At 43.5% G+C, this 25,845-nt stretch overlaps 5 protein-coding genes across 8 annotated transcripts in view; 4 read left to right on the plus strand and 1 right to left on the minus strand.

Moving 5' to 3' along the window:
• DHRS3 (dehydrogenase/reductase 3) overlaps positions 1-25,845 on the minus strand; it is a 148,278-nt gene that overhangs the window by 52,459 nt on the left and 69,974 nt on the right. The window lies entirely within an intron of this gene.
• Positions 3,675-8,803, plus strand: LOC140261249 (arylacetamide deacetylase-like 4). The gene is made up of 4 exons (XM_072354472.1): positions 3,675-3,857; positions 5,539-5,755; positions 7,652-7,715; positions 8,029-8,803. The coding sequence occupies exons 1-4, from the start codon at positions 3,675-3,677 to the stop codon at positions 8,801-8,803; spliced, it is 1,239 nt and encodes a 412-aa protein (XP_072210573.1).
• LOC140261231 (arylacetamide deacetylase-like 4) lies at positions 11,728-15,286 on the plus strand. The gene is made up of 4 exons (XM_072354439.1): positions 11,728-11,904; positions 13,096-13,312; positions 13,743-13,806; positions 14,512-15,286. The coding sequence occupies exons 1-4, from the start codon at positions 11,728-11,730 to the stop codon at positions 15,284-15,286; spliced, it is 1,233 nt and encodes a 410-aa protein (XP_072210540.1).
• On the plus strand, positions 16,458-19,950 carry LOC140261245 (arylacetamide deacetylase-like 4). The gene is made up of 4 exons (XM_072354466.1): positions 16,458-16,634; positions 17,947-18,163; positions 18,376-18,439; positions 19,176-19,950. The coding sequence occupies exons 1-4, from the start codon at positions 16,458-16,460 to the stop codon at positions 19,948-19,950; spliced, it is 1,233 nt and encodes a 410-aa protein (XP_072210567.1).
• LOC140261328 (arylacetamide deacetylase-like 4) lies at positions 21,094-25,696 on the plus strand. The gene is made up of 4 exons (XM_072354625.1): positions 21,094-21,632; positions 23,643-23,859; positions 24,020-24,083; positions 24,685-25,696. The coding sequence occupies exons 1-4, from the start codon at positions 21,450-21,452 to the stop codon at positions 25,457-25,459; spliced, it is 1,239 nt and encodes a 412-aa protein (XP_072210726.1). The 5' UTR covers positions 21,094-21,449; the 3' UTR covers positions 25,460-25,696.

Genomic DNA, 25,845 nt, shown 5'->3' on the forward strand with positions numbered 1-25,845 from the left:
CAATTAATACAAATAATTGCGTGAAATATTTTACATCTACATTTTACCTGCATTGTGATAAAAGCAATTTGGTGTTTAACTCAGGTTTGTGCTGAGGATTCACACTGATAATGAATTCCTGAGAGGGAAGACAAATAAAGACGTCATCGTGACGTGAATAGACTTGTTGCACTCAACTCTCTCATTTCTTATGCTGATACTGGACATCTGACGTTATTGTATATATTTTCTATCCACCACCGTCTTTTCAAACTATAATCAAAAGCAACTTTGTCCATAATGTGACAGAAGAGAACACTCCTAACACCAACATACAGAAGATATGAGAATGAAACAAAGCATAAACGTCAAATATCATGTGTACAAATATCAAATGCCAAATAGCCTATGGGTTAAATAAGCCAACAAAGGTGACATGCTGAAGATACTACAGGCCTTTTCTTTAATGACTCGACCAGTAATGAAATAACTGGCAATTTCAGACTTTCAGCACTCGCTGTAAAATCTCAGTGTTAAGTATTCCTTTAGCAACAAGCCCCTTTCTTTAGGCGAAGCATCTTACAGGAGCACCCCACGCTAATTAGCCAATGCTTCACGCTCATCTGTAATGAGGACTCGTGATTCTCATGATTCTCTCAAAGTTTCACTTCCCTTAATACTTCATATATTTAATATATACATACCTTATATATAAATACTTAATATGGATATGTATGTATTACTTCATTTAAAGGACATACTTCATTGCCTGCAAACATCTTCATGCTCTGAGCACCAAATATGAGCACCCAAAAGATGTTTCAAGTGGCCACTGAGTGGCTTAGACACTCCAAGGCTGTGCACTGATCCACCCCATGTGTAGTGCCTGGCATTTTCCTTTGCTCAGCCTCAAACAATTGCTGATTGCTCAGTGCTCTCAGTAATAAGTCTGGGATCTGGCCACAGAAAATTAAGGTTGGTTGCAGTTTTGATATCTATATTCAAACAAAGCACTTAAAAAGAACACGTCTTGGTTTGGTGACCTGGAGCAGTTTAATTGGATTCCATTCAGGCAGAGTTCACCCATTTCTAGGAACAGAACGTCTCGCTGCTGAGGCACTGAGGTCCAGGATATCACTCACATTACAAAACACTGCATTAACAGAGGCCTTCTGGAGAGCCATCATTTAAAAAATGCACCTGAACTGAAAACGACATCAGGTCTGAGTTTTTGGTGATCACAGAGGATTTTTTCTAGTCTTAGTGAGTCTATGATTCTATGATATACCTCAAAGCAGACTTGAGGGGAAGAAAGGAAATGTTAAATCAGGACTTATGGCAGACTGCACAGACGGTGACTTTCAGTCATGAATAAGAGCAATGTGCACAAGGAGTGGCTACTAATTTGGGTGAGGAGGTGGAGATAACAACAAGGGAGGACACCGAAAGATGTGGTAGGAGGCAGATACATTGCACGTTAACAAACAGTTCAACTTAGCATGCGGTAAGCTATAATTTCTGAAGACTAATGTGTCCCTGTGTAGGACACACTAAATCCAGCTCACAGATCAGAAGAGTGAGGCTTATCAGGTGTGAAGAGGTCTGAGCTGCTTTCAGTCCTTCCCTTACATGCATACAGAAATGAGAGCGGTAAGATTCCGACCTGCTCTACTGGATAAATCTGAAGTCAGCTACATTGCATTAGGAATGTAGTTGTCCTACTGCGTCATCTAGGGTAGATAAATACACAAAGCCACGTAAATCACATTTACAGGAGTGTTTCATCTAGAAAGGCACAGTAAAACCAAAAGAAACAAGAAGAAATAAAAAGAGCAACATAGCAGCAGCTATTAGTTTGGCTTCTAATTCTTTTTTACTTTTTTTGCTGCATGACTTTCATTAAGTTACCAAAGCTGGCTGTACATGATCGGATCAGCATCCCAGCCATTAAACACCATCACTCTGTCACACATTGGCTCTTGCAGTACTTCCTGAATTACCTGTAGTGGCGCTGCAATCTTCAGTGATTTCCTAACACAGCCCACAACCACCTGGTGTCCACATCATCCACCCTGGCACTCCAGACTTGGTTTGGTTTGAAAGCTGCTGGACTCTCACACTGATAAGTGATTGATGTGAAGAGTTCTGTGCATTCTCAGGCTGCAAAGAGGTCTGTGATTGCCCATCTAGATCAGAATTAAGGAAACCAAACCATGTGGACTGTTGGAAACGTGGTACTCTCTGCTCAGCATAACAATCAGAAATTGATACCGACCACAGACACCTCTGCTTGTATGGCTGACCAGAATGGGAAGATCTGAAACATCTCGGCCCAAGCATCAGTAGAAAAGAAAGCGATGTGCAGCAATAGATTATTTAAGTCACGTATGTGTATCAGAATAGGAGGCACTGAACGTTGTGAGATGGTTGTGAATATGAGCACTCCCAGAGGGCCTGGGCAGCCCTAAGGCCACTGCTTGGTTTTGGAAAGCATGAAAACTGTGGTAGGGAGGAAGGACTGAGGAGCTGCAATAGCATCCAGCTAAGAGAGTAACACATTAATGTTAACACATTGTTCTAAAACATCACTTAACTGACGGTTCTTGAACAACAGAAGGGCTGTGGGTGAACGGCTTTGCCACCTGGAACAGCTGAGGGTTTGCACATTGCACAGATGTTGGTGCAGACTCCGGTTGCTTTATCCCACACACTCTTATCTCCAGTTGTGCAAGTAGGCTGACTTGGTTGTTTTGATTTTAATACTGTGCTAATGAAGCTAAGGATTAAGTCAATTTTCAGATGGGAATTTCATTTTAAAAGCCAGGACAGGGAAACAGTTTGGGAACTGCAACTTCATCGTTGTGTAGAACATGAAATTCAATGGAGAAAACAGAAACACGATTTCCCCAAACAGCTGCCATCAACTTCAGCCATTTCTTACTAATATACATAACGCTTTTACATTAAATTACAAGCAAGAATGGACATAAAATTCAGAGTTCAATCACTGAAGAGATGTGCCAGGGGCCTGAATTGACATAGACGTCACCTGGGAGACCCACACATGGCTTCAGGCCAGCCCTGATTGCACAGTTTATACTCCTGTCTCATGGAAAAAGCAGTATTGATGCATTTCTTTCCTAGCCGAAGCAGTACACATCATTTAAATTAACTCAATCTTTCCACTGAGATGTACCACAGGTCACAGACAGAGCAAACCTCCTCTTAACTGTGTCCATGAAACAAAGTTCATAACAAATGCAGAAATGAGTATTTTTCTTGTCAGAGCAGCATTACACCTTGATGGCAGCTGCGAGGATCCTCACATCTCCAGAATGTAACCTGACAGCAGTAATAGCATCTGTCATGAGCCTACAAGAAGCCAGACACCAACAAGCTTCAGGACATCAATCAATTCCATACATTTCGAATGCCACTTTTGAAAAAGGAGATTCCCCCTCCCTCCCTTTTTTTAATCTCAGTGTTGCCAATAGTATCATTAGCAAAGAAGGGAGGAGAGTATCAGCGGATTGCAACATTAATAAACTTATTTCTGCTAATGAACGGATTGCTTAGTCTGCTGTGAAGACACCTCCGAAACACCCAAGAACCAAGACTTGAGGCAGCCCAGGTTTTTGGTTGTTGTTTTTTTTTGTCTTCATTTTTTTTTTGGAGCTCATTTCCACTGCAGTGAAATGGCGTTGGTTTATAAAGGTTTAGCAGTGTTAGGAGCGATTTTCATTTCACCTGTTGTAGTACCAGTGCTGTTTTTGGGGCAGTTGTTCTATGACATTCTCCGTTTAGAACTGCCGCCTGGAATTGAACAACCTCTAAAGCTTCTGTTTTTCAATTCGCTGTTGAATACCACCATGGTGCTGGTAAGTTCACTTTCTTACAGTTGGGCATTTCCCTTTTGGTTTGGTAGGAGATTTGGGAGCTGGAAGACAATGGCTTAAGGAAAAAAAAGAGGGAGCAGCAATTCACCCCCCTGAAGCCTGTAAGCACCCCTGTACAAACCAAAGAGTGTTAAATTAGTTCAGAAAACATGACTAATCCTAAAAGCTTATTTAAGGTTTATCAGGGCATCTATCAAACTGCAGCTACTTTACATCTGGAAAATAGCTTCTTATGAAAATAATAACTATAACTATATATATATATATATGTATGGTGTGACTACTGAACTGGATCTACATATAACATTTATCTAGAAGCAAGCCTACGTTTGCTTTCCATTTGCTTCAATCTGCATTTACGATACACCATACTATATACTATTTACTGTACACCATTACATATATATATATATATATAGATCTATACACGTTGTGTGTCACAGACAATAAAATAAATACAAAATAGATAGTGATGGTTTGGACTTTCTTCTTACATGGCCAGTTCAGGTAATGTGATAAAAGATGCATTTGTGAATGATGTGTTTGGGTTTCTCACATCCTTTATGAATGTATGTGTATCTGAGTGTATTTTCTCACGTGAATTCAACATAATTCTGATATATCTGCTTCCATAGATAGAAAAATCAAAATGTTTCAGATAGAAAGAAGAAATTAATTATTATGAAAAAGATGTAAAAAAATGGAGATTTGGGGGTTTAAACATTCTGGGATTTGTTCAATTCATTCACTAAGTTGTATGGCATTTCCAATGTCAGAGAAACTCTATATAGACTTTTAAAGATGAAAAAAGGATGGGCACAAAGCAAGTTCTTAATGACCTCCTAAATCTACACATATTGGCCTTAAAACATAAGTTTCCTTGGGCTGAAAGTGACCACTGAATCCATTTAGGGTCTTGAGGTCTTCCTCTACAAATCGCACAGTATTTGGATACTGGGCTTTAGAAGAGTTGATTTCCTAGTTAAATAATTAATTTTTCTTTGTAATTTCCATACAAAATACAAAGCATTTTAATAAAAAAGTTACAAGAATATCTTCTAAAAATCACAGAACTGCAGGAGTTGGAAGGGACGTCTAGAGATCACCAAGTCCAACCAGCTGCCGAGCAGGTTCCCTACAGCAGGTTGTTCAGGAAAGTGTCCAGGAATGTTGTTCTCTTTTCATCACAGCTTAAGGAGCAGAAGCAACTACTGTTTGTGTACCTCATGCGCCTACAACTCCCATAGATTCGAGCAGAACCTACTTGATTAGTTACTTACTAATCTGTTCTTTCATCAGCCTCACGCCCATAGTTGCTACTAACATTTCCAAATCAAAGATTGTCTCCTTTCCTCTATCTTGTCAGCTGAAATACATTTGTGGTTATTTTTTAGATCTGCAAAAAGAAACACGCAGAAATAGATGACGAGCAAGAGGACCACTGCCTGTGCAGAACAGGGTTTGATTTGTTTTCACAACCTTCAGCAACACTCAATTCAATCAGCGTAGTTCAAAGATTTCCCAGCAGTCACTGTATCTCCAATGAGGCACTGTTTCCTGAAATACAATGCAGTAAAATAAACCAAAGATAAATATATATGTATATATATATACTTGAAGAGTACTGTCACCTTTCACACTATTTATTCTTTCTTTCCAACAGGGAAAGATTTTGGAAAAGCTTGGGATCTGCAGTGATTTAAGCTTACTGCGCCTTGTGGTGGACGGAATACCACCATGGAGAGATTCAAATCTTCTTACCAAAGACCTCAAAGTAGATGAGGTACCACTGAGGATTTATCAGCCCAAGTGGCCACCTGCTGGCAAAAGAAGGGGAATACTGTATTTTCATGGAGGCGCTGGCACATTTGGGAGCATCAGTAAGAAACCAGCAAGTTTTATATTTAAAGTCAAACTCAAATCTCTACCCCTCAGCCACGTGTCAGTATCTCACTTGTTCTTCCTAATGACAACAGATTTTGTAAACCCGGTGCTAACTGCAAAGGACCTCGTGGGATTAATAGTCTTAGTGTGCAGTTGAGGGCAATCACAGTGATGAAAAGGACAATAGAGTTCCCAGAAAGAGAAATTTGTAGTTATGGACCTCAACTGGACCAAAGTGTTTTCTCTAAGCTTGAGCGGAGCCTCAAAGTACAAAAGTTCAGATATAATACTCTGCTCAGTGCTCATCTTCTGGGTAGGAACACAAATCCGTGTATCTCAATCTGTAGGCTCATGGATCAAAGGAGATGTAACAAACAGAAAGGCACAGTCTAAGAAAGAACTTAAAGAAATTTAAGATTTAAAAGTACTTTAAGAATTTTTTAAGAATCGTATTTCAAAGGGTGCATCTCCATTAGCACAGTGACAGACTTCAGTTACCTGCAGGTGAGGTTGTGAGTCTCCGTGGCTGGAAGGTAAAATAAGACCCACCAAAAAGTTGCACAGTTGTTGTTCACAATACAATCCATGTTGCACAATCAGCACACGAAAAGAGCTGTATCATATGCCTCGGCTTAACACAATACCCATATCTATATACTGACCATACAGGTACATGACCCTTCACTTCAATGCCCCTTGGTATTTGATAACAGGAAAGCAACTAACACAATGACAAGCTTTTATGATTGAAGGTGAACTGATACTAAGACCCTCAGGGTAGCAAGTGGCCGGTTGAAGAAGTGAAGAATGTCTTTATGACAGCAATAAAATGGTAGGTGACATAAAATGGTAGGTAGGTGACACGGAGAGCAGAAGTCACGTAGAGGGACAGAAGATCCCGATTTAATAAATGAAACTATGGAGTCTAAGCAGACTAATAGTCTGATTCGGAATGTAGATGTTTTGGGGACCATGTTAGAAAATAATAGCCTGAAAATGTTGACTTTGTGCATAGTAGCAGTCTAAAAGCAAATAAGATACCAGGAATTACTATTTGGAAAGGAAAACAGGACAAAACAGGAAAGCTCTTTCTGCTGCTGTAATAAATCCATGCTGTTTTGAAATATGACTTTCGGATTCCCATGCACCAAATTGGATCTAATAGTACCAGAAATTGTCCTGTGTAGATGGCAGAAGTGCTTCCATACTAAAGCACTCTATTACTAAGACTCTTCAGGCTGGAAAAGATGGATAGACACACCAAATGTCTACAGAATCATTGGAAGCATGGCAAGTTAAGGGAATGATTAGTCACCATTTCTTATAGCAAAAGAATTAACAAGATCAAATAGAATATCCAATGCCAGACAAAAAAAATGAGCAAAAAGAAATGTTTTTTTTAAATCTTTATAAGTAAGCTATGGAATTCACTGCACAAATTCACTGATGTTAAAATCATGGGTTCTAGAGGTGACTTGAAAAATTCATGGCAAGAAAATGAATCAAGAGCATGATATAAAGATGCACTTTGTGACTCAGAGGAGTCTTCGAAGCCTAACATTTTCGTAAGCCTTTTGCATAAACATCATCATATGCTTGTCACAAGCTTGGACGTTTTCATCATCCATCAGCTGAGATGTGATACCAGCCTGGACACTTTTTGTTTTCCCCAGCATCACCATTCAGACGTGTCTGTGTTATGCCCTATCCACCAATGACTAATAATCAGAAAATATGTTAACGTGTAAAGGTTGCATTGCACAAAAGTTACTCATTGGTCTCATGCTGCAGTGGTATCCATAGAGTACGTGTGCAAGACCTTAATACGGATCTATGTTTTCAACAGGATATTTAACTTTTAAAATATAACCTTTGTTATACTTTGTCTTTAGGATCCTTTGAAAGAATATGCCGCTACATCGCCAAGAACTGCGACTCGGTGGTTGTGTCTGTTGGGTAAGCGCTAATTTTACATACAAACATTTGTGGCAATGGTTCACAGTTGAAACACTTCTGAAAAACATGGCAATAATCTCTGCTGTTTCAGACTGTGCTCTGTATTTCTGCCTCGAGACTTTAATTTGGAAATGTACTCGGAGGCAAAGTATTCTGATATACGCCATTAGTGTACATTCCCAGTCTACGCTGAGTTAAAAGCAAGCAAACCTTAAAATACAGATAAAAAAACCTACCCAACTAACTAAACCAACAGCACAAATAACATTTATACAATGGCTTTGAAAATAATCCCAATGTTTTGACGTTCCAGCTATCGCTTGGGTCCTGAACACCCATATCCTGGGCAATACTCTGATTGTCTCAATGCTACCTTATACTTTATGAGGAATTTAGACGAGTATCATGTGGATCCTGCTCTCATCATCATTGGTGGTGACAGCTGTGGAGCTAATTTTGCTACGGTCATTTGCCAAATATTGGTGAATAAAAGCCATCTCCCAAAAGTACGTGCACAGATCTTATTGTATCCTGGACTACAGGGGCTAGATTTTCAATTGCCTTCCTATCAGCAGAATGCTTCAGTCCCCATATTGTCTCGGAAGCTAGTCGTCTACTTCTGTTTCCGTTACCTTAATAAAAAACCATCGCATTTGGAAGATATCATACAAAACTGCCACGTTCCTGAGAGTATGAGATGGAAATACAAAAAATGGATAAGTGCTGACAATATTCCCGATGACTTTAAGATTAGAGGCTACAAACCTCAGAAGCACACTTCATTTAAACCCGAAGCCCATGAAGCAATCAAAGAGGTGTTAGCAATGACATTTTCCCCCCTTTTAGCTGAAGATGCCATCATTTGCCAGCTCCCCGAATCCTACATCATGACCTGTGAGTTTGATGTGCTTAGAGATGACGGGCTGCTATACAAGAAGCGATTAGAAGACAATGGCATTCGAGTAACCTGGTATCATTCCGAGAATGCTTTCCATGGTATTTTAGCCTTTTTTGGCTATGGGATTTTTTCCTTTTTATCTGGAAAAAAGATCATGGATAATACTGTGAATTATATAAACAGTCTATAAAAGTATTTTTCAGAAAAATGATGCAGGCCTTACATTATCCTTGGTGAACTTATGCTCGGCACAGAATGCAAACACATTTGATTTATGTTTTCTATTTTGACTGTACGAAGAATCTAATTTCTCACCAAAAATTCTAAGGTGATTTAAAGCACCACTATTCTAGACAATACTATAATAAAAACACACCAATGACATCGAGCACCTGGCATTGTTTTACTTCACCTCCAGCCATTCTAGTAGCTCTGCACAGATGGCACATAGTCAAGGCAAATGACATAGGATCACAGAAGCATTAAGGTTGGAAAAGGCCTCTAAGATCATTCAGTCCAACCACCCCCTTACCATCAATACTGCCCACTAAGCCTTCCTGAAGTCTTCTTTACAGCCCAGAAATGCTGAAGACAACAACTGGAGGTAGGAAATGTTTATGGAACCTACATCTTACGTTCAGTGAAGTCTTGTGTCAGCTGTGCATATTGATATTGCTATGCATTCTAACTTCTAGGGTTAGCTTGCACAAAGACTACACTTTTCTTGAAATAAAGACTTCTCTCTGGAACCGAAGTTTTCCATTGGAATTAGTATGAGCTCAATTTTGTTTGAAATCCCAGAAATGATGTTTTGCTTTGGGATTTGATTAAACTGGAACCCCTGCACTTCAGTGAATGCTCCACCTGTTATTATGTTTTTCTCTAAAAGCACATTTGTTCTAAAAAGCACATTTGTAAGAAGGTAGAGAAGTGGGACACTGTATTACCTTATCAAGAAGCTGTAATATCATGGCAATGTTGTGATGCTTTCAGCAACAGCAACAAAAATAAAAACCCACGCTGCAAAAATGTCTGTTTTAAAAGCAAGTTAAATCTGCTTATTGTATATCCAGTGACAAATCTAATTGAACCAATTGAAATGCTTGATGAAAGAAGCAATGCAACACCGGCAGTGACCACAGCCTTGCTAATTTTTCCTCGTCAGATCTGTCATGTCATGGTGCAGCATTTCCTCATATAGGAAAGCATGCTGAATCATTGAATGGTTGGGTTGGGAGGGACATCATCAAAGGTCACAGAATCATAGAATGATAGAATGGCCTGGGTTGCAAAGGCCCACAATGATCATCTCGTTCCAACCCCCTGCTGTGTGCAGGGTCACCAACCAGACCAGGCTGCCCAGAGCCACATCCAGCCTGGCCTTGAATGCTTGCAGGGATGGAGCATCCACAACCTCTCTCATCCAATTCCAGCCCCCTGAGGTCACTGAAGCTTACCTGATACAAGATAACCTGACCATGAATCTAAACTCAGCCTCCTCTACTGTTTTATTAAGCATTCATTCAAATGAATACAGCTGTAGCTGTTGGCTTTATGACAACTCTGCACTCTGCAGAGCTAAGCTTGAGGAGAGCCAGGCAAGAGGCATTTAAAAAAGCAATAACACTGAATACTGAATGCTGAAGCTATGGAGAAGCTGAAAGATACGCACTTAATTTTATTTCCCATTCTCTTAATTATAAAGAATAAGAGAACATTTCTCATCTAGTCAGAATAGAGAATTACCTCTGTTTGAATTCAAGGCAAAACCCAACTAACCAGCACGAGATGTCTTACAGTTCATTCAGCACCTTCCCAGCCACAGATTAATATCTTTTCTTTACTGATTGATTTGCAGTGGTTGCCATATATGTGGCAATAACTTCCTGCTAACTAAATGGACATGGACAGGGTGGGGAAACGAGATGCTAAATGAACACATTTCATATCCTTCAATGCACAGAGATGCCTTTACAGATTTGGAAAGCATGGGATTTTTCTCACATTTGTATAGACAAAACTTGTACAAGGCTACAGGTGCAGTCACTTCTCCTAATCGAACAACTAGAGATTACTTCCAGCTTCCAAAAGTCCATGCATAACACCTGTGGTCACTTGTAATGGAAGAATTAACAACCTTCCTCTTCCAGCCACTGAGTTATTATTTTGTCCTATCATTCTGATGTGTGTAATTTTCTTCTGTCTGATATCAGAACCAACGCACAATTAAAACACTGAGATCCTTTGATCAGATTTCTCCATTTCGAGTACAAATGCACATGTGGAAGAAAACACAGATTCGAAACAGCTGAGATTCTGATGCAGTGACATAATGCAGTAAGTGCATCTTTCCAAAACAGCACTGTCAAAGATCCATTTATCCTTCTAGTGTGCTATTCATCACATGCATCTCCAGGTAAACTTCTTCTGAAGTGGATAGATGGACAGTGATAGGACAAGGGGGAATGGTTTTAAACTGAGACAGGGCAGGTTTAGGTTGGATATTAGGAGGAAGTTTTTCACCCCGTGGGTGGTGACACACTGGAACAGGTTGCCCAAGGAGGCTGTGGATGCCCCATCCCTGCAGGCATTCAAGGCCAGGCTGGATGTGGCTCTGGGCAGCCTGGGCTGCTGGTTGGTGACCTGCACACAGCAGGGGGTTGGAACTGGATGAGCACTGTGGGCCTTTTCAACCCAGGACACTCTGTGATTCTATGATCCTATGGAAAGTATTTGATAGTGGCACAGGCTGAAGGAGTACAAACACCTCGTGTCTCTTCTCCACCTCAAATTGATTTTAATGCAGTTGATTTGTTACACTCCTATCCCTGCCAAGGAATGGTTTCCTGCAAAAATTCCGCATGGTTGCTGGCACAGATCTAACAGAATTCAGGACTGGATTTACCTTATGTGAAATAAAGGGAGTGTGCAGAGGGAGGGCAGGAGAGGGAAAGACACACAGTAATACATTTGCAAAAGGGAGGAGAAAAACTTGTTATGAGTGCAGCCCTCTGACGATCAAAGTCATTTAACAATCAGGAAGTAAGAAGCCAAAGATATCGGGGAAAGTCAAATCAAAGACATTTCAGATCACTCTGTCCACAGCTCTGCAAAATGGCAGCTATTTACATAATCCTTGTGCTGTTCCTGGCAGTTTTTGTTGCTGGATTGATACTCTTGGTCATGGCGGCAATTAATTTTGATATCTCCAACTCTGATATTCCTCCTGGAGTGAATGAACCTGTGAAGCTTCGAATCATTCATGTCATTTTGATATGCACAGCCGTGGTGGTAAGTTAACCTTGTGTGGTTCTGATGGGAGAAATGGTGAACTTTAATGCAATGCTAGAACTTTGCCATGCAAGGCACAGCTATCATGCTGCAAGTTGCATTTAGAGCTCAGTTTTGCTAAAGAAACCTTTATCAGATGCTTTGCATTGCACTACCTTGTTACAATCAGATTATGCCCTGCTCTTACATGAGGCAGTACACAAGCACTGCCTAACACAGGGGTTACAAGCCTGACTGTGCCTTTAATGTGAATTGTGCTAACCCAGCAATAATTTGAATAAGAATACTTAATAGAAATGAAATAGAAGCTGTTTCCATTCAAGGCTCAGAATGTAACCAGTGTCCTTGGATGCTTTCAAGCTTTGTTTGGGGTTGGGAGTGAAGGGCTGGGTTCTGTATTGGTTTTGAAGATAAAATTACAGACTGACCTGCTCAGAACTGGTTTGGGGAAAGGTTTTGGTCTTTGTGAAACAAGTGACAAAATTGGGTGAGGTTGCCCAAGAGGATCTGAAAGAATTCCATCTCCCCACATATTTGTAACTTCTGAGCAGCTACACAAGCTTGTTTGGATGGGAACAAAGAGCAAATGAGGGTTTAGGCTGTTAGCAGCACCTGCCCTTTGCTTGGTTGAGCTGACAAAGGATCTCACTGAACCAAGAATGTTAGAGGTAATGAATAGAGGTAATGATAGATGCTAATAGGGGTATTAAGAATACATGAGAAGTTGTGCACACATTCAATAAATTCCTTAAGCACCTCCAAGAGAGACAAATAATTTAAGATGAAATAAATATATTTGTGTATTTATAAGTCAAGAATATTCTTGATTACAGTGGATAATACTAAAGAACTCCAGCACGAATATTCCCGTGCTTCAGCTCAATACAAGATATAATCAGAAAGACTTTACTTCACTTAAGCACCTGGAAAAGCCAGTTCTCCTTTTGTCATCTGCCCACTGGTACCACGAACCAGAACTGGATGCTGCAATGTAAGACGGCATGAAAAAACAAACAAACAGGTTCAATATCGAGGTGAGAACAACTCCGTAGTTGTTCCATTTCTGTTTGGAGAACAGCAAATGCACTGGAATAAATAATTTCATTCATTGCCCACTGTCCTTTGCATTGAATAATGCAGAATCTCCTGAATGAATTCCCTATTTTTGTGTGTGTGTGTGTGTTTGAATAGGGAAGGATTTTGGAAAAGATTGGCATCTGCAGTCAGATCAGCTTTGTTCGGTACATGCAAGGTATTAAGGCTCTGGGAACAGACCAGAAGCTCTTCATTGAGGACCTGTGGTTTGAGAAAGTGCCTGTAAGGATTTACCAGCCCAAGGCTCCATCTGCCAGCGCAAGGAGAGGAGTGATGTTCTTCCATGGAGGAGGATGGGTATTTGGAAGCCTTGGTAAGATATCTAAGAGAAGAAATGATTGTAATTTAGTTTTAAAAGCAGCCTCTGCATCAATGGTAAAGATGATGGTTGGTTGACCTGTAGCTGCTATGAAATTTGAGTATCACCACAGACGTACTCTTCTAAGTCTTGCTGTAATATCTGCTACGCTTCATGTGGTTTTTCATAAAGAAAAGACAATGACATATGAGGGGAAAACACCAAACATAACGAAAGGAGAAGATCAAGGGGTAAAAAAGATCTGTAGAGCTGTGCGGGAGGAAGCACAGAAGAGGAGTGCTTCTTCCTTGCAGTTCTTTGCTGTAAATAATGGACAACATTAGAACTCTGGGTGAAAAATAAAAGCCCCGCAAACAACAAAACACAAACAGAAACAACCAAAGAGTAACACAACAGAAACCCCAAATGAAAACGTTTCTTTCAGAGACCCATGAAAGCCTGTGCCGCTCTCTTGCCCGAGGAAGTGAATCGGTGGTTGTGTCTGTTGGGTGAGTCTTTTTTCATGCCGTGTTTTAGGGATTATTTTCTATACTGTGAATCACACCCTACAGCCTCCATGATCATGGAGACAGCTGTAAGCAGAGAAATCCTTCTGTGGGATGTGTGATTTGACAAACTCACACTGCTCTCATTCGGAGCCATCTAAGGCTGACTCGGAATTTTATTGCCTGATTAAATCAAATAATACTTCTGTAACTGGAAAAAGTAGGACATGGTCTTAATTCCCATCTAGAAATTGACAGTAAACAGAGAGTAAGTATAATATTCTACTTAATCCTCACTCAAAGAAACTACTTAATGCTTACAGGAGCACTACATGAATGACAAGCTAATATTATCATCAATATACTGACAACTACTTGGATGATGAGGACTAATGAACGCATAGAAAGGAAACAGTGGTATCTGACACATGGAAAGCATGAAATGATTAAGGGTCAGTCCGTAGAACCTGGTCATAGATACCAGCTGAGTACTGCTGTGTAGTTCCAGACCTGAGCAATTCCATAAACAGACAATGATGCAACACAGTTAGCCTCCATCACCCGGCCTTGCTAGTCACAAGCTGTTTTATGACAACCCACAGAGAAATGGAAAGGTAATCGGGGTATTGATGGTGCCAATTTTCAGCAGTACATTTAACATTAGTATCATTCCTTTTCCTACTTTTCTTGTCTCCTTCTGTGTGTTAGGTACCGTTTAGCTCCTGAGCACAAATACCCTGCTGCATATGAAGACTGCCTTAACGCTACCATGCACTTTATGAGGAATGCAGAGCAATATGGGGTGGATCCTGCCCGTATCAGTGTTTGTGGGGACAGTGCTGGGGGCAATCTTGCTGCTGCCATTAGCCAGACCCTGGCAGGTAGAGCAGACCTCCCTAAGCTGCGTGCTCAGATCCTGATCTACCCAATACTTCAGGCACTGGACTTCAATCTGCCATCCTATAAGCAAAATCAGGGAGTCCCTCTCTTATTCCAAGAGCGTGCTGCTTTCTATGTGTTACAATACCTAAATGGGAACGCATCAAATCTGGAACAAGTCCTGGAGGGTTCACATATTCCTATAGATATTAAATTAAATTATAGGAAGTGGGTGAGTGAAGATTACGTCCCTGAAAAGTTTAAAGTCAGGGGCTACAAGCCACACGTGTTACTTGACTGTTCAACCGAAGTTTATGAGACGGTGAAGCGGTTCTGTGAGCCCAACCTGTGCCCCCTGCTAGCTGAAGATGCTGTTGTTCACCAGCTGCCCGAGTCCTTCATCTTGACTTGTGAATATGACGTGCTGAGGGATGATGGCTTGCTGTACAAGAAGAGGTTGGAGGACAACGGAGTCCGAGTGACCTGGTGCCACCTCGAGGATGGATTCCATGGAATCATCAACTCATTTAATAGTGAATGGTTGTCGTTTTCATCTGGAAAAAGGGGTCTGGACAATATCGTGAACTTCCTAAAAAGTTTATAGAGACAAATTCTTCTATTCCTTCTATTAAAATTACTCTGTTTTGGTGGGTTTTTTTTTGAGTCTCTCATGCTTCTGAATTCCATCTATGAGGTTTAGATGGAAGAGTTAAAGAACAATTATGTTAAGAACAATTATGACATCATGACTGCTGAAAAAGGATATTAAATAAAGAAAAAACAGTGAATGTTTCATCCAGCACTGTATGTACAGTCTGCCTGTTTTAATCATCTATCTGGATCAGGCACTTGCTGCTCTCTGAATTAATATTAAAGACGCTGTGAAATTTTAAATCAACATCTGGTCTTGCCCATTTTATTCAATAACAACCCATAGTTTTACTCTTCCCAGAAGACTAAGTGTGTTTTGGCAAAGGAGAAAGGTACTGCTATTACAGTACAATGATGTATTGCCTTTACTGTATGTTACGTGCAGTATCTAAGCCTAAGGGTCCCAGTCACCAAGTTCCTTAATATTTCTATGGGCTAAATGTAGCTAATTGATATTTCACACCTGAATGAATGGAATCAGAATTGCAGCAATTCTTGACAGAGCTACTTTTACCGGCTTGGTGCACATTACAGTGGAGATGCTCTACATGTGTTTCTACATTTATCAAATATGAGTAAGCTGAAAAACTTGTTCCTATGTTTAAATACTCCAACAACAAAATAGGGCCAACACATTTATTGTTGTGAAGCCCATGCTAGTGGCCTTTTCCTTTACAAATGCCCTTGTTAATATCATATATTCCATACTACCCAAAGAAGGTCTGTAGCACAGGAAGGAGCACGTTGTGGCCACAGGTCATATGCAAGAGCTGATTTAACCTCCACACCAGTTGGCTCACTCTTCATGTACACATCACAAACTAGGACTTCGCTAATTAACTGCTCTCTCCGAACAGCTGATCCTATCATCCGCAATCCAAGAGTGCCATGTAGTATACCAGTCCCTGTATCAATCCCACAATTATTGATCAGCTAAACAGGAAATCAAACACATTCTCTTCTACCCCTTTTACGATGTGATGCATGCTGGCACCTTGCACAACGTTTCCAAGGATTCTTAAGCGCGGCACTTGAGAGAACTGTTTTAATTTGGGCTGCTCTATCAGTCCGCGCCATCTGCATCGAAGACAGGTTTAGAAACACCCGACCTTTGGCTAAGTGAAATGGAATTCTTTTATATACTGCTAGTGATACTGCTGGTGATCTTTAGTGCTTCGTTCACATTAGCAATCATAAGAACGCTTCAAGTGGACTTTCCCAATGTCCACATCCCTCCTGAAGTGGATCAACCTGGAAAGCTTCTCCTTGTCCATGCACATATGGTTATTATATCTGCTGTGGTGAGTTACTTTGACATCATTTCTGTCAGAAGTGGGCTTTAAGTGTTATTTTCTGTTTGGTTATATGTGTAAATATATATATATAGAACATATATAGAAGTACATATATGTGTAAATATATACCTAGGATTGTTGAGGCAATCCCAGATATGAATACAGAGTAGGAGGTGAACTCACTGAAAGCAGCCTTAGGGAGAAGGAAGGACTTGGAGGTCCTGATGGATGAAAAGCTGAACACAAGCCAGTAGTGTGCACTTGCAGCCCAGAAGGCCAAGTGTATCCTGGGCTGCAGGAAAAGAAAAGGGACCTACAGGGAAAAGGAGGGGATGGTCCCCATCTGCTCTGCCATTGTGAGGCCCCAGCTGCAGTTCTGCATCCAAGCCTGGGGCCCCCAGCACAGGAGGGATGTGGGGCTGTTGGAGTGGATCCAAAGCAGGGCTGTGAGGATGCTCAGAGGTTGGAGTGTCTCTCCTATGAAGAACAGTTGGAGGAGCTGAGCTTGTTCAGCCTGCAGAAGAAAAGGTTCTGGGGAGATCTCAATGCTGCATTCCAGTACTTAAAGGAAGCTTAAAAGCAGGAGGTGGACCGCGATTTTACATGATCTGTCAGTGATAGGACAAGGGGGAATGGTTCTCAACTAAAGAGGGGTTATTTAGATTGGATGTTGGGTAGGAATTCCATATTCAGATGGTGGTGAAGCCCTGGCACTGCTGCCCAGAGCTGTGGGTGCCCCATCCCTGGAGGTGTCCAACATCATGGATGGGCCCTGGGCAGCCTGAGCTGGTGGGGGGCACCCAGCCCATGGCAGGGGTTGGAACCGGGTGGGCTTTAAGGTCGCTTCCAATCCAAGTCATTCTATGAGTCTACGAAATGCCAGAATCCTGTGGGTTCCATTAAGACTTCAGTGAAGGATTTCCTTCCCTTCCTTTTTTTGGTTGACTTTTGAGGATGTTTTTTTGTCAGATCCTTTCTACCAGACCTCAGATATCTCCATCTCTGATAGGATTGCGTACCGTGTTGCAATGAAACCATCTGTGAGAGCCCAAACTGAGCCCATCTTCCCTCACTCCATTTAAATGAAAGATTTACTAACAGCGAGACAGCTTTGTTTGCACTTTAGCTAAGCACTGATGATGTTTTCAGGCCATTCATGGGGCTTTCCAGCCACACTGGTGGGAGACTGGGTGCTTTTAAAGCTGGTAAGATGGCATCTCTTGGGAAACCTTGAAACACAACATCTGCACAGGGCATTCTCTCCCATGCCTGGATACCCCTTGTGACTCCCTCACAGCCTACTCCTTTCTCCGAACAGGGAAAGATCTTGGAGAAGATGGGACTGTGCACAGAGATCACCTTCACCCGCTACATGCGCTCAGGGAAGAAGCGGGGCCCGGAGCCAAGGCTATGCCTGCAGGACAAGCACTTTGGTGGAGTGCCAGTGCGGCTCTACCTGCCCCGCGTGCCATCTGCTGCCCTGAGGCCTGCCACCATCTTCTTTCATGGAGGTGGTTGGATTTACTGCAGCATCGGTAGGGAGGGAGAATTCTGCCCAGAAAGCTGGGAGAAGGGATGAAACTGGCCCAGTTTCAGGCAGCGAGGGGCACTGGGCTGCATCACAGGGTGGTGATGTGGCTGGGGGGGCAGAGGGAGAAGCAGAGGTGAAGGGGTGTGAAGGGCTGAGAGGGAGAGAGCTGTGCACCTAGCTGGGAGCAGGCAGCCCACGCACCCTAATTTCTTGCAGATTCCCATGACAACATCTGCCGCTACATTGCCAGAGAGAGCGGCTCCGTGGTTATGTCTGTTGGGTGAGTTAGGTCTGCACTGCCCAAGGTAGTAGGTGATCTCCCTTCCCTTCCCTTCCCTTCCCTTCCCTTCCCTTCCCTTCCCTTCCCTTCCCTTCCCTTCCCTTCCCTTCCCTTCCCTTCCCTTCCCTTCCCTTCCCTTCCCTTCCCTTCCCTTCCCTTCCCTTCCCTTCCCTTCCCTTCCCTTCCCTTCCCTTCCCTTCCCTTCCCTTCCCTTCCCTTCCCTTCCCTTCCCTTCCCTTCCCTTCCCTTCCCTTCCCTTCCCTTCCCTTCCCTTCCCTCCAAACACCACAATTTCAAAGCAAATATCCTAGAAGAAGTTGAGGTGCAGGCTGACCGAATTCCTGCATCCACACCAGCAGACTGCAGTGAGCTCGCACCACACCTTCAGCTCAGACCTTATCTCAGGAGATCACAGTGGTTCTACATCTTTGCAGTCTCACCCTCCTGGCTGTTACTTCCCTGTGATAATTCACAGAATCTCAGAATCACAGAGGTTGGATAAGACCCCTAAGATTGTCCAGTCTAACCATATTCATCCTCACCATGCCCACTAACCACGTCCCTCAACCCACAGTTCTGCAAGGCAAAATGCTTAGCAGACAGTGAATGCCAATGGGCTCTTTGGTTGGTGTTGCTGAAGTGAAAACACAACAGATAGCACAGGAGAATGCAAGGTGCTAGAAAACTGTTATTCTAGTTATGTTTCCATCTCACCTTGTTTCTTTCTGTGCGTTAGGTATCGTTTAGCTCCTGAGCACAAATACCCTGCTGCATATGAAGACTGCCTTAACGCTACAGTACACTTCATGAGGAATGCAGAGCAATATGGGGTGGATCCTGCCCGCATCAGTGTCTGTGGGGACAGTGCTGGGGGCAATCTTGCTGCTGCCATTAGCCAGACCCTGGCAGGTAGAGCAGACCTCCCCAGGCTGCGTGCTCAGATCCTGATCTACCCAGGCCTTCAGGCAGTGGACATGGATTTACCCTCCTACCAGCAAAATCGGGGAGTCCCTCTCTTACTCCGAGAACGAGCTGCTTTCTTTGCATTGCTGTACCTACATGGGGATGCGCTGTACAAGCAAGACGTCCTGAAGGGCTCTCATGTTCCTCCAGAAATGAGACAGAAGTACAAAAAGTGGGTGAGCCCAGACAACATCCCTGAGAGGTTTAAGGCAAGAGGATACAACCCTCAAAAAACTCATGACATCACGGCCGAAATTTTTAAGCACTTTGAAAGAATTGATGAGCCCAACCTGTGCCCACTGCTGGCTGAAGATGCTGTTATCCAGCAGCTGCCCGAGTCTTTCATCTTAACATGTGAGTACGATGTACTCAGAGATGATGGCTTGCTGTACAAGAAGAGGCTGGAGGACAATGGAGTCCCAGTGACCTGGTGCCACCTCGAGGATGGATTCCATGCAATCATAAGCCTGTATGATTATGGTGGGCTGTCGTTTCCAGCCGGGAAAAGGGGATTGGATAGAGTTGTTCAATTCATAAAAGGCCTTTAGATGAATCTTTCCTTGGCTATGTTACTCTACCTGAGAAATGAGCGGATGTTCCCAAAGCTTGGATGGTAACTGTCAGCAACAAAGTGATACCCTTCCATGTGTACAACACCAAACTTGATCTTGTAGAACCTCAAATACTATAACCTGAACCGTGATTGCTCTCACTGTGAGACTCTGGACAGGGTAGCCTTTCCAGTGTTGCTTTTCAGTCCCTTCTCCATTAAATCAGCACCTGATTGATTCCTTGAATTGAATTAAAAGATGATTTACTTTCACGTCAGCATTGTCAATGGAATAATTGGGGTTTAATAGCTCCTGTGGATTACAGTCAGGATCTTTGCAATGTTCATTTGGCAAGCTTGCCTTTATTTCACTTAGATAAAAAGTGCATCTCACGTATATTGTGAATGGAGGGAGAAGTTAGAAGAAAGCTACAGAACAAAAAGGGGGAGATGAAGAAAACCTTCATCTAAAGAGATCTGACATACAGGGGACATGGCAGAACCACACCTGCAAGAAGAGCAGCAGCAGCAGCAGGTCTGTGTCAATTTGAGACACCTTCCTGGAGGAAAGTAAGGGCTGCCCTGACTAGGAAATAACCTGGGCTCTATCAGCTCCCATTTAATTTTGGGTGTCTCCAGTATGCCCCCTGGAGCTCAGGGCAAGATATTGGATGAGAGGAAGCAACACTTTGTAAGGTATGAGACAGCAATGACAGAATGGGGCTCCTAGTTGGTGCACAGCAGAAGGCTGAGCTTGAAGAGCTAGAGAATAGGAAGCAAAATATTCTCATGTACCTTCAGAGAGCAGTACAGTTATAAAGAATTTGTGCTGTTAGTTTCCTTTATGCCTTGAGTACTGCAGAGGGGAAGAATCACCTCCTTCACCCTGCTGGTCATGGTCTGTGCAATGCACGCCAGGCTTGAATCCTGAAACTGCTAAGGAAAAAAGGCAGTTGAAAAAGAAAAAGAAAGAAAACCCCTAAGGAAAAAAAACAAAACAAAACAAACAAACAAACAAAAAACCTTAAAAAAAGAAATCCTAAGAGAAAAATCAAATCCTAAGACTGGGGGAACAGGAGATTTTTGCAGCATAAATGCTACACTTTGGATTTCCCTGGGGATACACCAGGCGATGTTTTTTCCTCCAGCAGTCAGGATTCCTGGGCAATGACACGCAATGACACAACCGCTCGCTCTGCCTCTTGAAAAGCCTCCATCCCCGCTGCCTGCGCACAGCTCCAGTCCGTCCCGGAGGATGCCCCGCCGCTCCAGCCACCGCCGGCCGCCCCGCGGACCCCGAGCATCCTCACGCCCGGGTCACGCCGCGCCTCCCCGCTGGCAGATTACGGCCTCCCCCCGGGCCCGCAGCATGACCCCGGGCCGCGGCTTTGCGGAGCTGTCACAAACGGTCCGTGACGCCGGCGGCCTGCAGGAGGGGGGCGGCCGCAGCCTGGCCCCGCTGCGGGCCGGGGAGCCCCGCGGGGCGGCCGCCGGGCCATGGCGCTGCCGGCGGCGGCGGTGCTGCTGCTGCTGCTGCTGCTCGCGCTGCTCCTGCCCCTGGCGGCGCTGGTGCTGGGCACCGTGCTGCTCGGGCTGCCCAGCTACGACATCCCGGCCGGGGTGAACCAACCCGCCAAGCTGCGCCTGGTGCTGGCCGTCCTGCTGGGCACGGCGGCCCTGGTGAGTGGGGCGCTCGGGTGGCCGGGATGCGGGGATCCGTCCCGAGCCGGGGGAGGGGAGGGGGGACGCGGGGGCCGCCGGAGCGATGCTCGGGGCTGCAGGACGGGAAAGGCCGGCACCCCGTTGGGCAAACCCGGTGCGGGGATGCGGGGCGGCATGCCGGGGCTCGCTGGCAGATTGGCAAAGGGCGGCGTTGATGTAAGTCGCAGCCGGCGCTTCGTTGCTAACTGCGCTCGGCTGGAGGTGAAGTCACCTTGCACAAGGAACGGCCCTGCAACCGCTTCTGCCACCGCTGACATTTATGGGACCAAATCCGGTTAGGGCTGCTTTACTTAATCCCTGGGCTCACTTTTACAGCGTTGCATAAACGGCATTAGAGCTCTGCTCAAACTCTTCCTCTGTCACTTCACGGCGCCTTTGAATTGTTTAAAATCCTCCTCCGTTCCTTTCGCCACAGCGTTCCCTTTGCTGACTGCGCACATCCCGCCCTCCCGCAGTTCCTTACACCACATCCATGTCCTCGGAACGCACCACGGGCCCTCCTGAGTCCTCCCACAACGTGCCAAAGGGATGGAGAAAGAAACGCCCTCATTAAGCATTTAAAATCGGCATCTTGCTTAGCAACCGAGCGCAGGATGCACTGCGCTGCCTTTGAATCCCTCCGTGTTGCTCCCACCTTCCCCTTGTCCACTCACTGCAGCAGATTGACGGAGCTCAGGGTATTGCAGGAGCCTTGGGAAGGGATGCTGGGTTCTGTTGGCTTCTGACGTGCAAATAAAACCAACTTGCACAGCGCCTCTCAGCATTAAACATTTACGAACCCACCGAGCTTTGCGGTCTAATTCAGCAGTGTTGGGTTGTGCAATGCAGAGCTTTGAAACAATTTATGAGGATGTTTCTGTGTGTTTAATTTAATTGCTCTGATCAAGTGTAAATGAGACAAGAATAAACACCAAGGTGTGCTGGGCAAGACTGATGATTAAAATACATATTCCAGGATTGCCAATTTGGATAGCCTGTATAAAATGTATAAGGTGACATGAGAATGACAGAGGATTTAAGTAAAGGAAGTAGGATTTTTACTCACTGTAGGAAGTGAGAGCTTGGGAAATCTGAATGAAAGAGCTTTATTTTTATCAGACAACCCCTCAAAATGCTGTCTGTGAAGCCAAGACTTCCACATCTGATTCTTAAGAATAGGATCTGGAAGATTCCAGATGATATGATTTAAGGTAGAACTTTCCTCCTTGGCAGAGCGAATCCAGGTATGGCTATGATTGCTTTTTGACTTTATCCTGAGATCTCCCCTTTCTTGGAATTGAGCATTTTTATCAAGAAAACCAACCCAATACTTAAAGGGAGCACATAAACAGGAGAGGGAATGGCTGTTTATGAGGGTGGATAGAGATAGGGCAAGGGGGAATGGTTTTAAATCGAGACAGGGGAGGTTTAGGTTGGATATTAGGAGGAAGTTTTTCACTCCGATGGTGGTGACGCACTGGCACAGGTTGCCCAAGGAGGCTGTGGATGCCCCATCCCTGCAGGCATTCAAGGCCGGGCTGGATGTGGCTCTGGGCAGCCTGGGCTGCTGGTTGGTGACCCTGCACACAGCAGGGGGTTGAAACGAGATGATCATTGGGGTCTTTTTCAACTCAGGCCATTCTATGATTCTATGGTTCTATGAACCAAGTCACATATCCTCATTGTTTTCCATGGGTTTGTGAAGGCAAAAAAATTGACTAGACCTATGAGAATGAAAGCTATCAGTACTTAGAATACAAGAAGCCATTTAGAGATAGTTTAGGAGATGCTTTCATAGCTGTTATCTTCTCTCAATGAGATGCCTTCATAGCCATTATCTTCACTCAATGGTCTTCATGATGGTTATTCTAACTTCTTATACTGCAATTACTGCATCTTACTCTAGAACACTAATGGGTGATGCTGAGCTTTTTATATGTTGGCTAATCCAAGACTTTTAAAGTAGCCTTAATTCTTAACTTTGAACAGGGAAGGATTTTGGAGAAGACAGGACTCTGCAGCCAAATCACTTTTGGCCGATACGTGCGACAAGGACGGAGAATGAGGGTGGACCCGAAGCTGTTTATCCAGGACCTGCAGTTTAACAAAGTACCTGTGAGGGTGTACCAGCCAAAAGCCACATCTCATGGGCGAAGGAGAGGTATCCTCTTCTTTCATGGAGGAGGATGGGTGTTTGGAAGTCTTGGTAAGACATTTGCTGGAGGAATTTTCACTGTACTGAAATAAGAGAAGCTTTCAGCATGAGATTATGGAGAAAGCATGAAGACAAATAAACACCTTTCTATATATGAACAGCCCCTAGATGTCTTGAAGACAAAGCACTAATGAAAGTCTTTCTTTTCCAGATACCTATGAGAAAGTATGCCGCTACTTATCCAGAGAAAGTGAATCCGTAGTTGTATCTGTTCAGTAAGTCGACCCTGCCCAGTCCTATTGCTCAGAGATGATTGCTGCTGTTGTGCCACAGTAGAGCTGCACTGCTTTTGGAGATGTTATTTTGTACAGAGTTTCTAAAGGATTCAGCATAGGAAAAGAGACAAATAAAGACAGCTATGACTTCCCAGTGCATAACTGTTAATGTACTGATACTTGGCATACGAAGAAAATCTAAAGAAGCCAATTTAAAACTTAGGTAGAACAAATCTTCTTTATGCTGAAGATGTGAACAAGATGCTCCAAACGCTTGTAATTTACATAAGAGAGAGAGAATAGTTATGCTGCGTTACCCCCATTTTACACATAGGAAACGGAGGCAAAAATCATTAAATTATCTTGTCAATAATACATAGCACAATGAAGAAATTAATTAAAAAAGCTCATTGTTTCTTAATTAGAAGACAATTCTTGTTGAACACATGAGTTACATGTTATCTGCAACCACTAGCTGGGAAATGCCTGCTCAGGAGGTAATGAATTGGCTTGAAGGTAGTGTAGAATAACGCTTAGGATAACACTCCCTGATTAACACTAATGATATTTCCTTTTCCTGTCTTTCTCTGTTATGCATTAGGTATCGTTTAGCTCCTGAGCACAAATACCCTGCTGCATATGAAGACTGTCTTAATGCCACCGTACACTTTATGAGGAGTACAGAGCACTACGGGGTGGATCCTGCCCGTATCAGTGTCTGTGGGGACAGCGCTGGGGGGAATCTTGCTGCTGCCGTTAGCCAGACCCTGGCAGGTAGAGCAGACCTCCCTAAGCTGCGTGCTCAGATCCTGATCTACCCAGGCCTTCAGGCACTGGACTTCAATCTGCCATCCTACCATCAGAATCGGGGAGTTCCTCTCTTATTCCGGGAGCGCGCTGCTTTCTTTGCTTTGCAGTACTTAAACGGGGATGCATCGCATATGCAGGAGGTCCTGAAGGGCTCTCATATCCCTCCAGATATGAGGCAGAAGTACAGGAAGTGGGTGAGTCCAGACAACATCCCTGAAGAGTTTAAAGTCAGAGGAGTGAAGGCCCTTAACCCCAGTGATTTTATGGCTGAAGTTTATGAGACGGTGAAGCGGTTCTGTGAGCCCAACCTGTGCCCCCTGCTAGCTGAAGATGCTGTTGTTCACCAGCTGCCCGAGTCCTTCATCTTGACTTGTGAATATGACGTGCTGAGAGATGATGGCTTGCTGTACAAGAAGAGGTTGGAGGACAACGGAGTCCGAGTGACCTGGTGCCACCTTGAGGATGGATTCCATGGAATCATAAGCCTGTATGATTATGGTGGGTTGTCGTTTCCATCTGGGAAAAGGGGATTGGACAGCGTTGTTAACTTTCTGAAGGGCTTATAGTAAACATCTTAGATTCCACGAGTCTGTTCATGCCTCAATCTAGAAAATATCTTTTTAGGATATTTAATATCGGGTGATGCGTAGTCATTCAAAGGCGGCCATTAAAGGTGACAAACATGGCTCATGTGAACCTCATTCCAGCTGTTAGTTGGAAAATGGAATATGCAAATATTATACACATGCTGCAAGCCCTTATCTTTAGCTATGTCAATAAATACAAACATTATTTTGAATGGGCTTCCTGGCTTGTCCCCCTTGCTTACAATAAAATGTGTCTGTCCGTCTGTGAAGCGAGACTGTCACACAGGTTATGTGTGTTGTGCTGGTGTAAATGAGTAAAAGACATCGCAGTGTTTTGATGTGTTTTGCTGTGACTGTGAACTCTG

Source organism: Excalfactoria chinensis, chromosome 20 (genome assembly GCF_039878825.1).
Source record: "Excalfactoria chinensis isolate bCotChi1 chromosome 20, bCotChi1.hap2, whole genome shotgun sequence".
NCBI classification, from domain to species: domain Eukaryota; kingdom Metazoa; phylum Chordata; class Aves; order Galliformes; family Phasianidae; genus Excalfactoria; species Excalfactoria chinensis.